Source organism: Quercus lobata, chromosome 2 (assembly GCF_001633185.2).
Source record: "Quercus lobata isolate SW786 chromosome 2, ValleyOak3.0 Primary Assembly, whole genome shotgun sequence".
Taxonomy (NCBI): Eukaryota; Viridiplantae; Streptophyta; class Magnoliopsida; order Fagales; family Fagaceae; genus Quercus; species Quercus lobata.
In genome coordinates, this window is record NC_044905.1 from 58,033,510 (window position 1) to 58,050,052 (window position 16,543).

The window sequence follows — 16,543 nt, forward strand, 5'->3', positions numbered from 1 at the left end:
AACCAAACACAATTAAACAGATATAACAGTGACCTTAAGCCACTAACATCAAAGTTCTAAGAGCAAAGTGGTGCTTTCAACCTGTAAATTATTATGGCACGCGTTTGTTTGAGAGCTTAGTTTCAGGGTTGAACATGGTTTTACCTATGTGCAATCTCTTCTAACCAACAGTCACGAATTATGGGAAGAGCGTTTTACCATCCTTGAAAATGACCAACGATAATAAACACCTTGATGTTTAAGATTTTGTAAAGGTAAAGTCCACAATTAAACAGATATAACCAGGAGCTCAAGCCACCACCAACATCTACGGTATAACAGATGTGGTATTCAGACCAAATTGGGCCTCGCTTCAAACCGACAAGTCTTTGACCACGATGTTTGATCGAATAGTCGAGTAAGTAGGTATTCCCTCAAATGCAGTCCCACATCAATTGGCTACGATTACAAGAGAAATTTCAGTGTTTCAGCCTGTGGCGCTACGTAATTTGTAAGAGTGATGGTTCTGAGACCAAAGTGATGCTTTTAACCTGTAAATGTTTAATGACCAAAGATAATGAACACCGTCATATTTACACACCATGATGTTTACAGACATTCAAAATGACCAAATCACAGAAAACACTGTGATCTTCATAATTTATTTTGTGAAAGACCAAACATAATTAATAAATTAATATTGCGAACTTGCTGGTGAAAGACAAAACACAATTAATATAGCGAAGTTTGAAGGTGACCAAGTTCTAACTCTAAACACACGTCACCAGCCTGCTTCTGTCGCACCAACTGTAGTCATATCAAACTCCTTCAATCGCAGCACATGCGCCAACAGACGCTGCTGCTTAGTCAAGTCATGTTCGGTGCTCTACACGATGTGGATACCCAGGTCGACACTGTTTCACACCCACACTCACGTGAATACAGAATTGTGAAATTGGATGCACAGATGTCTCATTTACATCTACTGTTGCAACTACTGCCCACCTTTGATGTGACATTAGGAACATTTAAAATCCTGTTCATATAGCGTTTTTCCTGAAGGGTTTGACATGACAGGCCCTAATAAGTGAAATTGTAATGCCTGGACCGTGAAATGAGGTTATAAATGCACCAGTGATATAATGTTAACTTTCTACCCCGCTAACTTCGTAGATTGATTAAGTTATGAGTTGCAATGCCTCAACATCAAATCGTACAATGCGAAACAAGTTTGGACCTACTTCAACAAATGCATCATCACAAGTTCCAACAGATCAACAACTACATACATACACAGACCACTATGGAGGAAAATGGGTTGGAAAGAAGAGAGATTTCGTTAATATGCCAATATACACGTATGAGAGTCTTGGAAGCGTCGGACACATCATGGTCGGCAAACCTACAAAACTAAGTACAGATACCACCGCAATAGAGTTCACTATAGCAGAACCACCATGGTCAACCCTATACGAGAAGAGGTGTGAGTTAGAGGTGTATTGTCGATGGCACGGGTTACGAGTTCCTAAGGCACGCTCTGCCAAGTTACCTAGAGATGAACCTGCCAACATACTTGCTCGTCTTGAACAAGAGAACAATCAAATGCAAAGGCGACTAGACCGTTTTCACGCAATCCAAAAAGCTAGGAAGCATCTAAAGGGGAAGGCGCAAGTGCGAGCCATGAAGTCTATTAATGAAATTACTGCGTTAGATGATGAAACAGATATTTCAGACTTCTCAGATTCAAGCAATGATGATTTCCAAAAATTTCTACCTACGAACATTAGACGTTGTTGTTAATGTCTACACATTATGTGCAATACATGATGTTATTGTTAATGTGTGACAAATGATGATTATGTATGTTCAACTTTTACAACTCTAAAGATTAACTGTTTATTACTTTTGGCTAAGTTTATGTGAAATCACTTTCTCATTTTTTTCATACGTGTTCTTTGTTGCTACATTCAAGCAATGTGGGTCATGGACGAACAATGTCCTTTGCTTTGTAATGTAGGGAAAACCTTAGGAAGTGAAATGCCTCTAAATTATATTTATTGCACATTACTTGTAGGAAAATTTAATAGATTCAATACATACAGACTGATCCAAACCACATAGACCAACCGCGCATATGATTCAATAATACGAATAATTCTTTTATATGAGTTGTTTGAGTCACGATATAATATGCACGTATCTGTGTATCTTAGTTGTAATAGTGTCCTACTTTATATAGATACATTACATAAAGACTCGTCCAAACCAGACTAACCACTCACTCACTGAAAATCCATATGGCTCACCCAACACACTCTCACAACGATATTTGGTTTGCTTAAAAATAAGGTAAAGGCCTAAAAGCCTGATCAGCCTTTCAAATGTTTCATTCAAGTTATTGGTTTGTTGTAGCATTGCTTGAAAGCTCCCTAATATTGCAATTGTGATGATCGGAAGCCATTGATGTAAAACTTGGAAGCATAGTTTTCTTCATGTAATTTTACATTGATGTTGAGAAAATGTAACTACATTTTCTACCTGCAAAGACTCCCTGAAAAGTTTGTAGGGAAACAGGGGGATAAAACTCTCTACTGTTGCTACACTCACTGCTCGTAATACTAGCATTTGGCAAGTGAGGTTGGAAAAGGCTAACACAGCTCGGCATTGTTCAGCGAAGTCATGTTTGCAGTTCTGCATGTGCTGCTCAACAACTCGACACTATTGAACCCTGTCCAGTCATATCATCCATGCTCACGTGAATAAACAGATATGCAACATTTTGCAATGCACTATTTTCAAGGATGCAGAGGACCCTTCAAAAGTGTAAGCAAATTTTTGGGGGTAAGTTGTCCATCATTGCTACACTTGATTGATGTAGTTCTGCATGTGATACTCAACATCTCGAAACTATTGAACCCTGACCACACGTACCCATCCCCACTCACGTGAATACACATATGTGCAACCCTTTGCAATGCACCGTTTTCGAAGAGGCAGAGCATCCCTGAATTGGCTATGCATCAATTTTGGGTGTGAGCTGTCCACCATTGGTACACAGATGTTGTTCGTAGTGCTACATGTGCTGCCTAACAGCTTCGCACTGTTCAACCCTGTCCAGTCAATACATAGATATGCCTTCTTTTGCAATGCACCGTTTTCAAGGATGCAGAGCATGGCTGAAAAGTTTATGATACATTGAACACAGCTCAGTACTGTCTCAACAAGTCATGTCAGATGAAGCACAGGAATTCTAAATAGTTTTGAACAAGACATACCAAACTGGTCAGAGAAAAGTCTTAAAACCACATCCATTAGAAATAAACCATAGTAGTGATCAAAGTCCCTAATTAAATATAAGCATAAACATCACTAGTTTAAATTTTAAACAGGTTATCCTTGTCCAAACTCTGATGGTCAACCAAGTGAAATATTGAGACACTAATCACAACAGGAGTCCTTTCGATCACCTCATTGGCAGTGACATCTCCTTTTTCTAAATTATTGTCTTTCGAAAATGCAACCCAGCCTTCCCCGAATCTCATTGCTTAATATGTTTTGATGGAGGGTAATAGCACAAGACATTGATGTGTGACAAATTGCTTCCCAATAATATACTTGCTTCCCATATATGTTTCCAAGCCAGATTTAAGAGAACATCATAATCACATTATGTATAAAGGCTCACCATATTATGTGGCCACGAGATACCCATGAAAGAAGGATTTTTAGACTTCAATTTTTTGGCTGCTTGGATTGCTCTCTCTCTCTTCCTCTGGACATAATCGGTAATTTTTTAAGAACAAACTTTTCTCTGACTTCATGTTTTATGGGTTTGTACATTAAAGAAGAAATGTTTGTATCATCTTCATCTAAGTTTTTGATATTTTTACCTGATGATCTTCCAATTTACAATTCTTCCTACGTGGATATTGAATCTCAATGGCAGTCTTATCAAATATAACAATATGGAAGCTTGAATTTCCTTCATATCTGAAGACTAAAAAATAACCATAACAGATAGAATGGTATTCAGCGAAATCCTGCCAACCATTACAAAACCTAATGTTGTTATCAGCTTTCTTCAATCACACTTGCCAAATTCCACCATAGTGAGCAATGACTGTAGCTACGGTGGATAGCTCAGTATTGTTGAACCCTGACCAGAAGTACCCATCCACACTCACGTCAATACACATAGCAGCGCAGAAAATTTTGTGCATCAATTTCGGGTGTTATTGGTCCTATTGCTACATTGATGTTCGTAGTGCTGCTCAATAGCTTTGCACTGTTGAACACTATCCAGTCATATCACCTACACGCACGTCAATACACAGCTATGCATCCTTTTGCAATGCAGCATTTTTAAAGGATGTACCTATAGCATCCCTGAGAAGTTTATGATACATTTAACACAGCTCAACATTGTCTCGTCAAATCATGTCAGATGAAGCACATCAATGTTGAATAGTCTTCACGTGAATAAATACGCAACCTCTTTTGCAGTACACATCACCAGCCTGCTACTGTAGCACAAGCTATAGCCATATGAAACAGCTACCTCAACGAATCACATGCACCAACAGACGCCACTGAACAATATACTGTGAACTCATATCATCTTTATTCACGTGAATACTTATAGTCACATCCACCTGAATACTTGCCCTTGCAAAACCCCTATATAAAGTCCCATTTACATCTACCCTTGCAAAACATCTACACATACCGAAGTCCCATTTACATACATCTACCCTTGCAAAACTTCTACACATACCGATCTAAAGTCACATTTTCCAATGTCAATGCGTAATTGGATGCTACCTCGTTTTCCAAATAACTATAGAACGCAAAGAGATTCTGACGAGAGGGAATACTATGCCGGATTACAACAGGAGTGGGACTTTCGCATGAACGAGTCCAACGCTCTGCACAATGATCTCCTGCAAATCGGAGCGCCTCTTGTCGAGCGTAGCTCGCTCACACTGCCACGACAAAACATGCACCAATATGAGCGTGCAGTGACGAAAATAAAAAAAGAGAACAATCTTATGATACTTCGTAGGTCCAGGTATCATATGCTACAATTGGCGGAGGAGCAAGCCGTTGCAACAAATAGGCAACTCACTCCGGTAGAACGTAACAATGTCCTCAACTACGAGGACTACCTATCAGAATGAATACCACTGTGGTGTGTGTGTGTGTGTGTGTGTGTGTTATGTCTATGGTTAAGTTAATAATGTTAGTGTAAGTTATTTTATGTTTTCTGTGTTATGTCGTACGTGCTTATTGAAAAACATCATGTGTGAGAATATTTGACTTTTATGACTTATGTGAGAATAATCTACATTACGAATAATTTGCATGCTTCTCATAATCAATAATAAGGTTTACATAGTACAAATGCAACCATACATATAACACATAGTTAAGCAAAATAGTTCTCCAACAAAATCTAATTACACCACGACACGACACGATTACTCTTCATCTGACATCTCCACGTCTGACTGATAAATGGGATCAACAAGAAGTGATTGCATGAACTGTGCATGCTCGTACCACCCTTCCTGCACTAACTCTCGAATCTCGACTTGGGTCCGATATCGATTAAGACGTATCTTCATTCGATTATTTTCTTCTCTTATGCGGTTCAATGCTTTACGAAGTTCGTCGATGCTGTCTCTGGGCATTTGTGATGCGAGTCGCCGAGGCACTGGCAACTTAAAACCAACCAACTCATCATAAAACATTTGTTGTTCACGAAATAACCAAGCCCACTCCTGTCTCATGGTATTGTGAACGTAAGCACTATTTTGCAAATTCGGATTGATTGGATAGCTGAACCCATCTTCCAATACCCAACAACGACCCATAGCAGTGAACACATCATGAGGCCTATAGAGTTGTGGGTTGCCAGAACCAGACATTGACACTGAATACAATAACACCAAATGATCAAGTTAACAGTGTGTATCAACTGTTGCTAAATAATGTAATCCTGCATAGAATGGTACACAGCAAAGACATTCATAAAAGTGTGTACTATTGCATGCTAAAAATGAAATACTAACACTAACACCAACATTTGACCATAAACAATAGACATTGTTGGTAATGTCTACACATTGTCTTCAACACTAAATGTTGTTGTAAATGTCTGACCAATGATGATTATGTGCAATACAAAATGTTGCTATAGTAAAGAAATTATTTCATTCTCTTCTCACCAACGTTTACTACAACAAATAACCAAAATCACACCAATGTACTTACTTCACATTCATTCAACCTAAAAAATCAAAATTTAGTACAATATCAAATGAAAATAACATTGCCCTAAAATTGTGATGTGAATTTTTTACCTGAGGTGATACAAATTTCAATTGAGTTTGAAGAAAGCTGCTGTTGATCCGTGGAGGAGTTCCAACTCAGTTCAGCAGAAAGTCCTCAGTTCAGCAGAGAGCAAGGCACACTGAGTGGGAGAAGGTGTGCAGAAATTATAAGAGAATAACTCGACTTTACGGATATCAAGTAACTCGACTTTATAACTCGATATTACAGGAATCGAGTTACATTGAAACACTCCACCTGACACAAAGACAGTACGAAATCAGGGTTTATAACAATATAACTAACTCGATTTTTAAATAATCGAGTTATGTAGAGATTCAAAAAAAAAAATGCCAGCAGTGCGGGAAAAACCTGTGTATAACTCGATCATAGGAGTATCGAGTATTTCATATAACTCGATTTTAAGATTATCGAGTTACAAAAGAGGGGCATTTCCCTATTTAGTTTCAGAATGAGGGCACAAAGATGTTTAATTTCCGAAAAAAGGGCATTTGCCCATTTTGGCCTAAAATATACATAAAACTCGATTTTAGGGATATCGAGTTTTACATAGAACTTGGTTTTGTTAAAATCGAGTTTCAAAAATAAGAGCATTTTACTAAATAGTTTCAAAACATGAGCATTTTGCTTCATAGTTTGTAAATTATAGACAAATGTCCATTTCCCCAAAATTTGGACCTAATCTTAAGATGTCGTTTCTTCCAGGATGTAGATAATCACTTCTACTTCAAGAAAGTACCAACATTTTGGATCCAATTTTAATCAGCCGTGAAAAATCCAAACACAAAGAGAGCACCTCTACTCAATTTTCATGGGTTTTCCAAAAATTTTCCTATCTTAGTGACTTTACTTTTCTGTCTTTTCCACCTATGTTTGTTCAAGTGAGGATTCGTTGATAATATCATGATGTATATTTTCTAAAGCTATCCAATTTCTGGTTCCGATTTTCATGTTTGGCAAACTAGATGCTTTGGATATAGTGTCAAAATCAAGTTTTTATTCATAGATTTTATTTTTATATTTTTGCAAATTCTTTTTGTTCAAGTGGAAAATTTTCCGATCCAAGTATGCCAAACTTGGATTCATCATGAGATATTTCAAATTACTCCTTCTTTGGGCCAATTGATGGTTGTTTTATTATAATTTAATCAAGATTAAATTATTATCAAACTTATGAACACCTATTCTCAAAACTGACAAAGTGTTGAGCACTTTTTTTAGTATTTTCGTGACATAGTGCTCATTTTAAGTCTGATATGATCTCTTGAGTAGTCATTTTAAAATTGAATTCAAATATCTTTGATATGAACTTGAATTGATCATGATTGAACAATCAGATAATTGGTCAAACCCGAGTTGATCGTGATCAAACTTGTGGAAAGTGTTTTGCAATATGGATTTTAATGTAAAATGATGAAATTTAGTGATCAGGGTGAGATTTTGAATAGTTTGACTATCAGTTAACTTAGTCAAAGTTAGGTCAACAAAGGGCATTTTGGTTATTTTGACTTTGGACCTTTAAAATTGATTAATCCAACATTCGATTAGGAAAAATTAAATTATTTTTTACAGTTTTAGATTGAAATTGGAATTTTTGCATGTAAAACGATGACGGACAAAATATGATACTCGCAAAAGGTTTGCATGTGGAGGCTTTGCTTTGCATGATTCTTTTGGCATTGTGTAGATCGATCATAAATCTTTCGAGTGACATGCTTTAAGACTCAAAAGGTGGCCTAAAAGATTGATATTTAAGAGGCGTTGTGCATGGATGACTGTGGGTATGCCCATTGACAAAGGCTGGGGGGCAATTGCCCCTACCTCCCCTAAAGCTCCTACCTATTATTATAATAACAAGTATTTAGTTTAGTTTATCCTCCTTGATGAATAAAAAAAAAAAAAAAATTGTTCCTTGAAAAAAGATAAATATGTTTATATATAATATATATAAAGGAAGAGCTAAACATTAAATTTTGAAAAAAAAAAAAAAAAAAAAAAAAAAAAACACACAGATAAATATGATATTTCCTTGAAACTTAACTCATGGTGAATTTTAAGCTGAAATCAAATTTATTTTTCTAATGACATTTAAACACCAAATAAACTGGTTTAATTTAAATAACTAAATATATATATATATATATATTATTTTCTCGTGACATTAAATTCCTAATGCTCGATCCCTCTACTAATCTTTTTTCCTTCAATACTTGACTCTTTCATAGTTTCAAATCCTAGGTTTTTAGCATGAACTCAAATTGTAAATAATTAAAATAATAGAAGAAAAAAGTTGAATTCTACATAATTTCTTAAGAGAAATCAATTCAATTTGACGATATACAACTTTCTAAGCATATTGCTATACTTTTAAGAATAATTTAACCTATATATGAAAAATAAATTATAGTAAGTTTTTATTAAAGTCATATTAATATTGGTGTAGGGTAGTGGTGGATCCATGTGGGACATCCCTCCATCAACCACAACTTGTCATATGGGCAAGTTGTGGCATTTATTGTGCCACTTTATGTGGCACAGGACTTATTCTTCCGTAATTGGATATTGATCATCCCCAAATATCCCTTATAAATATCCCTTATAGTTTCACCCCTCCACCAACCACAAATCGCCACATGGGCGAGTGGTGGCATTTGTTGTGCGAATTTACGTGGCACAAGACTTATTCTTCTTTAATTGCATATTGATCATCCCCAAATATCCCTTACAATTTCACCCCTCCACCAATCACAACTTGCCACATGGGCAAGTTGTTACATTTGTTGTGCCACTTTATGTGGCACAAGACATATTCTTCCTAAATTGCATATTAATTAGTCTCAAATATCCCTTATAATTTTCACCCCTCCACCAACCACAACTCGTCACATGGGCGAGTTGTTGCATTTGTTGTGCCACTTTATGTGGCACAAGACTTATTCTTCCTGAATTGCATATTGAACATTCCAAAATATCCCTTATAATTTCATTGCTTCAACATCTCTCAATTTTGCTTTGTGAGAAAATTATTAATTCATTAGTTTAGCACTAGAGTTTAAGCAGCCTCTAATATAGATATGGCAGGACGTCCGTACACCTCTCTCTTGTTTGTGGTTTCTTTACTTTTCTTAATCACATTCTCTGATATTGCTGAGGTACAACACTTTTCCCGCTTTTGATTTTTGAAATCGTGTCTTCAATTCACGTTTTCAGTTGTTTGCACACTTGTGTGTCTATACACAGTCTCTTGTTTTTCATATTTTGTTACTCCAAATGGTTTATGCTTGTGTCAAATTCTAATGTGTATATATTTCATGAAACAGGCTACAAAGCTTCGTACTTCAGGTACATATTTGTACAGTTCTTGTGCTCAAATGAAACACATTCTACTAATTTTGTTATTCTTTTGAAGAAGTACATGATTTTAAGTGATCTGATGAACAGTAAATCTCTAATTGTGACATACAGATTGCAAGCCAAAGTGTACCTATCGTTGCTCGGCAACTTCACACAAGAAGCCATGCATGTTTTTCTGCCTAAAGTGCTGCGCAAAGTGCCTCTGTGTTCCTCCTGGCACTCAGGGCAACAAGCAAGTTTGCCCTTGCTACAATAACTGGAAGACCAAGGAAGGAAGACCCATGTGCCCTTGAAATTCTTCTATACGATGGTAATAGCATAATCAGATAGCAGTAATGGCACAATTGTTCTCTTGCAGAGACAATCTATGCTACCTATGATCTGTATGATAGTAGATCTTTACCCATATAGTTTTTGTTCCCTTCATCTGTTGTGAAGGGGCCACTATTGCAAGATGTATACCTGGGTGCCACCTCATTTTTATATTGGCTTTTTTATAAAAGATTTAATTAATTATTTCTCTATGACATTTGGACCTAGCATACATACCTTTACATGGAAAGACAATGGACTCTATAAGAGTATTGATTTAAGAATAATTTTAGAATCTTTTTCAGATTAAAAAAAAAAAAAATTAGAAACTTTTTATGGTGAAAAAAATTGTGACAACTTTTTATATTTCCCATAAAAATGATATCATAACTTAATGCGTTATGGGTACCTGTGAATCAGCTAATCTATACTATCTATAACAGGATCCCCCTTTTTGGACTAAATTTTTATGTGGTTTAAAAATACCCTTAGATCCTATGTTTAATAGGGAGAAAACTATGTCCAACTCTATATAAAATGCCTAAAAAATAGGAGACACTTCTAACAGGATTCTCCTCTTTGGACTAGACTTTTATGTGGTTAAAAAATATCTCTAGAATATGTTTCATAGGGGAAAAAAAAAACTTAGGGATAACTTGGTAAAACTATATCTCAAACTCCAAGTAAAATACTTACAAAATAGGACATTCTCCTACTAATCAATGTCTTTAAAACAAGCTTATTTCCATCCTCAATTTTTATTAGCCAATATCTCGCACAATGCATACTACATTTTGAAAATTTTTTGTAAGAAATTATTATATAATCCAAGTATATTTTGAAAATCAACTTCAATTATATTATATCTCATTAGAAAGAGAAAACATGGCTTCAAAAAAAAAAAAAAAAAAAAAGAATAAAGAGGAAACACAAATATTTAACATTAAAATAATTAAAAATTTGAACTTGTTGCTTGAGTGATTAGACAAATAATTACTTATTTCTCTCTAAATGCATAAACAAATCAGTTGTGCCTCAGGATATAATTGCTAAATTAGCCAGGAAGTATCTTATGAGTGTCAAACAGCGTAGTGTGGCGCTTGTGAAATGTGTCCTAATTTTATTAAATTTCAAGATAACCGCAGAAGAAGACTTTGAAATTTTTTCTGACAAGGCTGCCATAACACTGTCGTGACAATTTTGAATCACCACTTTGATACTTGCTTCATCAGAATCCTCAAAAATTGCCCCATCAAAGTTGGTTTTGCAAGAGTCACTAGCATGGAACCCATTCTTTCTTAGCATAAAATGTGTGTCCTAATTTTATTAAATTTCAACTTCAAGTTAAAATTTTTAACTTTAATTTTATATCCTTAACTTGTCTTAAAACAAAATATGATACTCGCAAAAGGTTTGTGGTGGCTTTGCTTTACTTGATTCTTTTAGCATTGTGTAGATTGATCATAAATCTTTCGAGTGACATGCTTTAAGACTCAAATGGTGGCCTTAAAGATTGATATTTAAGAGGCATTGTGTATGGATCGATGACTATGTGGGTATGCCCATTGACAGAGGCTGGGGGGCAATTGCCCCTACCTCCCCTAAAGCTCCTGCCTATTGTTAGAATAATAAGTATTTAGTTTAGTTTATCCTCCTTGATTAATAAATAATAAAAAAAATTTGCCCCTTGAAAAAAGATAAATATGTTTATACATATAAATATCTATATATATTTATATATATATGTATATATATATAAAAGGAAGAGCTAATAATTAGATTTTGAAAAAAAAAAAAAAAAAAAACACAGAAATAAATATGATATTTTTTTGAAACTTACCTCTTGGTGAATTTTAAGTTCAAATCAAATTTATTTTTCTAATGACATTTAAACTCAAAGTAACTGGTTAAATTTAAATAACTAAAAAAAAATTTATTTTCTTAACTATATATTACTAAAAGCTGAAGTGTAACGTTTAATGCTACTGTTCTTACGTTGCGCCATATCAGCGGCCACGTTATTCTTTTTTTTCTTTTCTTTTTTAAAATATAATTTGTCCTTTTTGTGAGAAAATTATTACTTCATTAGTTTAGCACTAGAGTTTACGCAGCTTCTAATATAGATATGGCAGGGCGTCCGTACACCTCTCTCTTGTTGCTGGTTTCTTTACTTCTCTTAATCACATTCTCTGATATTGCTGAGGTACAACATTTTTCTAGCTTTTGTTTTTTGAAATCGTGTCTTTAACTCACGTTTTCAGTTGTTTGCACACTTGTGTGTCTATACACAGTCTCTTGTTTTTCATATTTTGTTACTCTAAATGGTTTATGCTTTGTGTCAAATTCTAATGTGTATATATTTCATGAAACAGGCTGCGAAGCTTCGTCCTTCAGATACATATTTGTACAGTTCTTGTGCTCAAATGAAACACATTCTACTAATTTTGTTATTCTTATGAAGAAGTACATGATTTTAAGTGATCTGATGAACAGTAATTCTCTAATTGTGACATACAGATTGCAAGCCAAAGTGTACCTTTCGTTGCCCTTGCTACAATAACTGGAAGGACAAGGAAGGAAATCCCGTGTGCCCTTGAAATTCTTCTATACGATAGTAATAGCATAATCGGATAGCAGTAATGGCATAATTGTTCTCTTGCAGAGACAATCTATGCTACCTAAGATCTATATGGTAGTAGATCTTTACCCATATAGTGATGTAGTTTTTGTTCCCTTCATCTGTTGTGAAGGGGGCACTATTGCAAGATGTATACCTGGTTGCCACCTCATTTTTATATTGGCTTTTTAATAAAAGACTTAATTAATTATTTCTCTATGACATTTGGATCTAGCATACCTTTACGTGGAAAGACAATGGACTTTATAAGAGTATTGATTTAAGAATAATTTTAGAAATTTTTTATGGGGGAAAAAAAATTACGACAATTTTTTATATTTTCCATAAAAATAATATCATAACTTTTTAAAATTGTTTAATTAACAAATGCGCTAAGGGTACTTGTTAATCAGCCAATCCGTACTATCTATAACAGGGTTCCCCTCTTTGAACTAGATTTTTATGTGGTTTAAAAATACTTCTAGACCCTATGTTTAATAGGACCAAAACTATCTCCAACTATATCTAAAATGCCTAAAAAACAGGACACTCTCCTAACAGGATTTCCCTCTTTGGACTGAATTTTTATGTGGTTCAAAAATATCCATATTGTTTAATAAGGAAAAAAAACTTGGGAATAACCCGGTAAAAATATATCTCCAACTCCACGTAAAATACCTACAAAATAGAAAATTCTCCTCCAATGTCTTTAAAACAAACTTATCCAAAAGATTTCTTTTACAAAAAAAAAACTTATCTAAAAAAAAAAAAAAAAAAACTTCTCAGTACACTTAGATATTTCATTCAATACCACATTCCAATTTTTTTTTTCTTTTTTTGCTTTATCAAGACTCATTGGTTTCTTTTTTTTTTTTCCAGTTCCCTTAACTCCTAATCTCAAGTTTTTGTTTTCTTGTTTGTTTGTTTGTTTTTTTTTTTTTTTTTAATTTCCAGTTTCCTCATCCATACTCCTTAAATTTAGGCACTACCATATATCCTCATTGAAACACCCCATGTTCCAATTGAAATTCAAATAAAAACTGTAAGGACTAGAATTTCAGCCCACCAGAAATGGATGATGGCCCAACAAGCCCAAAACAGTATATTTGTTAGAGAGTGGATTTTATAAGAAAAAGACTCTGCAAATCAAGTATGGGCCTTAATTGATTGGATTCATACCACGAAGATAAGAAAACACAATCTAAAAAATATAACACTCCTTGGTCAGATCTGAGGATGAAGTGTTCTTATATTCACTCAAGTTTTTCTAAGTAAAAGATGTTCCTTCTTTTTTTCTTACTTCCCAGATTACATGCCCCATTTTTCACGGGGGCCTTTTCCTTATATAGTTCTTCCATCCTCATCTTAGCCTTCCACTTGTTGATCATATAGGTGATCTCTTGGACGCTTGTCCCATTAGAAGCCTCCTGGAAGCTTTGTGGATAACTGTAAACTAAGATATCACTGTTCATGTGTCATCTCTACATAAATGCGGTTAGGTGGTTTAGTGTAAAGCATTTAATGTGATGGTAGCAGCCTTCTCCCTGGATATTTCCTCCCTTATTGTTGGCTACTTTCCTTGATATTTATCCTCAGAGGAACAGTTCCCTTTTGTACAGAACTTCCGGGATAGCTGGGCTCCACCCTGCCATAATACTTTCCGAGGAGGCCCGGCTCCTCAAGATCTATCGCCCATCTGTTATTATGTTCCCTTATCCTCGCCTGATTGACCCCACAGCTTATCAAACCTTTCGACCATCCTCGGGCTCCTACATGTCCTCGGGCACGGTCCACGACCCAATATTCTTGCTAGGCCTATTTATCCTTATAATAGCCCCTCAAAATCCACATCTTTCCTCTCCTAAGGGAAGTGGGGTTTTAATTTTTTCTTCCGAACTTCATACACATAGTGAACATTCCCACGTGATATCGTCTTTTCACCTGCTTTGAATACGCTATTGATGCTTTGGCATTTGCAACGCCCCATTAATTGTTTCACACAGCAATTTGTCCCCCACGTTCTACGATGCGATGATAATCCTACAATAGAGATTTTTCATGGGAATTCGAGTGGGAAATTTCCCGCTCCCTTTGCCTTCGTATGTAAAGAAGGGTGGGGGGGGGGGGGGTTCCATTTCTTCCATTTCTTAAATTTTCAGACTTTCAAAGAAAAGGTCTGAGGTGCTCCTTTCCTTCTTCTCTGTAAGTACCGTTTAGTTCATATATTGACTTTAGGTTCCTATTCTTCCTCAGCCTATAATTCTTTTCCTTATTCTTTAGCAGTTTTTCCTTCCACCTCTCTAATGGGTAGGTTTGCCAGTCTGGTAGATACTCCCGAGGGCATAGAAGCCTTTGAAACCCAATATAATATACCACCCGGGGTTATCATACAACATTGCCTTCTTGTGGATTGGCAGGGTCTTAGGCCAAAAAGGGCTATGGTGATTCCTATGATAGCTTTTATAGAGGGGGGAATGCAAATTCCTATGGGAAGGGTGAGTAGGGATTTTTTAATTGCACATAGACTTTGCCCAACCCAATATTCTCCAAATCTGTTTAGGATAATAGGTAGTGTTAATGCCCTTAACCTAAAAATGAGGGTAAACCTTACCCACCACAATGTTAACTGGGTATATAATTGCCAATACCTTAAGGACATCGGGTATTACCTCAAAACTAGGGTTCCCTCGATCAAACTCATTTCGTGTTTCCCCGAATCCAACAAGGGCCTAGACCAAGACTTCTTAATTGTTGCAGGTGAATGGCACGATGTCCTACATTGTTCAACATGAGATAGGCAACCAAGTGGGGCTTCCTAGGCTTAAGCTGTTGGAAAATCTGGTTTTGTATCTCATACAAAACACATAGTGAAAGCAACAAACAAGAATCTACTTCATTCATAAGAGATAACATGTAACCTTGAATTCTAGAACAAAGAATAGAGAGCATACCTTGATGCAGTGTAATTCAAAACCAAGACTTGAGAATACCTCTAATCTTCATTCCAATTTCACATGGTACCCAAGAAGTGTGGTCTCTCAATCAGTTTACATGTATATGTTCAAGGAAGAATAAGAGAGTGGCTTACACTCACATACACACCATTTCCATCTTCTATTTTCTATGTTCTGAAAATTCTGTCTATTTCTCTCCTTATACATAACTGGTTATCTAATTGGGCTAGCCTTTTGAACTTGCCCAATTGGGTTTTAGTTTATGGCTTGAGATGGGACCAAAGGAAACAAATAAGACTCTAGCTCCAATGAGCCTTAGATTTATCTGTCAACTCTTGATAAGTCCAAATTATATTTAATACCACTATATAAACATAATTACACTCTAAGGCTTATTAATAAATTATATCTTAAGACTCTAATGATATCATTTGACCCTTTTCATGAAATATCCATAGTGAACAAAGTCATAATATACTGTCATTTTGTAAACAACTATTTTATCATTGAGTACCTGGTTTAATCTTTTAGTTATTCACATTTATTGAAATCCAATTTTAATAAATATAAGTTTTAGTAACTCCTTACTAAAGTGGGCACCCTGAATAACCAGTTCCCATTAAACTTATCTCAAGGGGATATTTCATGTCTCTATAAAAAGAGATTATGGATTCTATCTTGAGAATATGTGTTTCCTTAACACTACATGTGATTACCCAACATACTGAGATTTTGACCGTGACTATGAGATCTCACTCCTGATATATCAAAGTAACCTACATTTCATGATCATGTTCACTATCCTCTCAGTATTGAGAGTCTATAAAATTAGAAGTTGTGAGATTAATTATTCAAGTGATAGTTGTTGATTGAATAATTAATTTTACAGCGGTCCAATTCAATATGTCGTAACTCTTAAGACACATCAACTAGAAGTCTTCACTTCCATGATTAAGACAAACCATCTTAATTGATG

At 35.4% G+C, this 16,543-nt stretch overlaps 1 protein-coding gene across 1 annotated transcript; it reads left to right on the forward strand.

Annotated features, from left to right (window-relative positions):
• The first annotated feature begins 9,096 nt into the window (after positions 1-9,096).
• On the forward strand, positions 9,097-10,193 carry LOC115975957 (protein RSI-1-like). The gene is made up of 3 exons (XM_031097012.1): positions 9,097-9,482; positions 9,651-9,672; positions 9,796-10,193. Exons 1-3 carry the CDS (start codon positions 9,405-9,407, stop codon positions 9,975-9,977), a joined length of 282 nt encoding a protein of 93 aa, XP_030952872.1. The 5' UTR covers positions 9,097-9,404; the 3' UTR covers positions 9,978-10,193.
• The last annotated feature ends 6,350 nt before the right edge of the window (positions 10,194-16,543 follow it).

What these genes read in the sequence shown, in the direction of transcription:
- LOC115975957 (XM_031097012.1), top strand. Translation starts at nt 9,405, where the DNA reads ATGGCAGGACGTCCGTACACCTCTCTCTTGTTTGTGGTTTCTTTACTT. An exon ending in CATTCTCTGATATTGCTGAG is followed by an intron (nt 9,483 to 9,650) that starts GTACAACACTTT and finishes TTCATGAAACAG; the next exon opens with GCTACAAAGCTTCGTACTTC. An exon ending in TACAAAGCTTCGTACTTCAG is followed by an intron (nt 9,673 to 9,795) that starts GTACATATTTGT and finishes TGTGACATACAG; the next exon opens with ATTGCAAGCCAAAGTGTACC.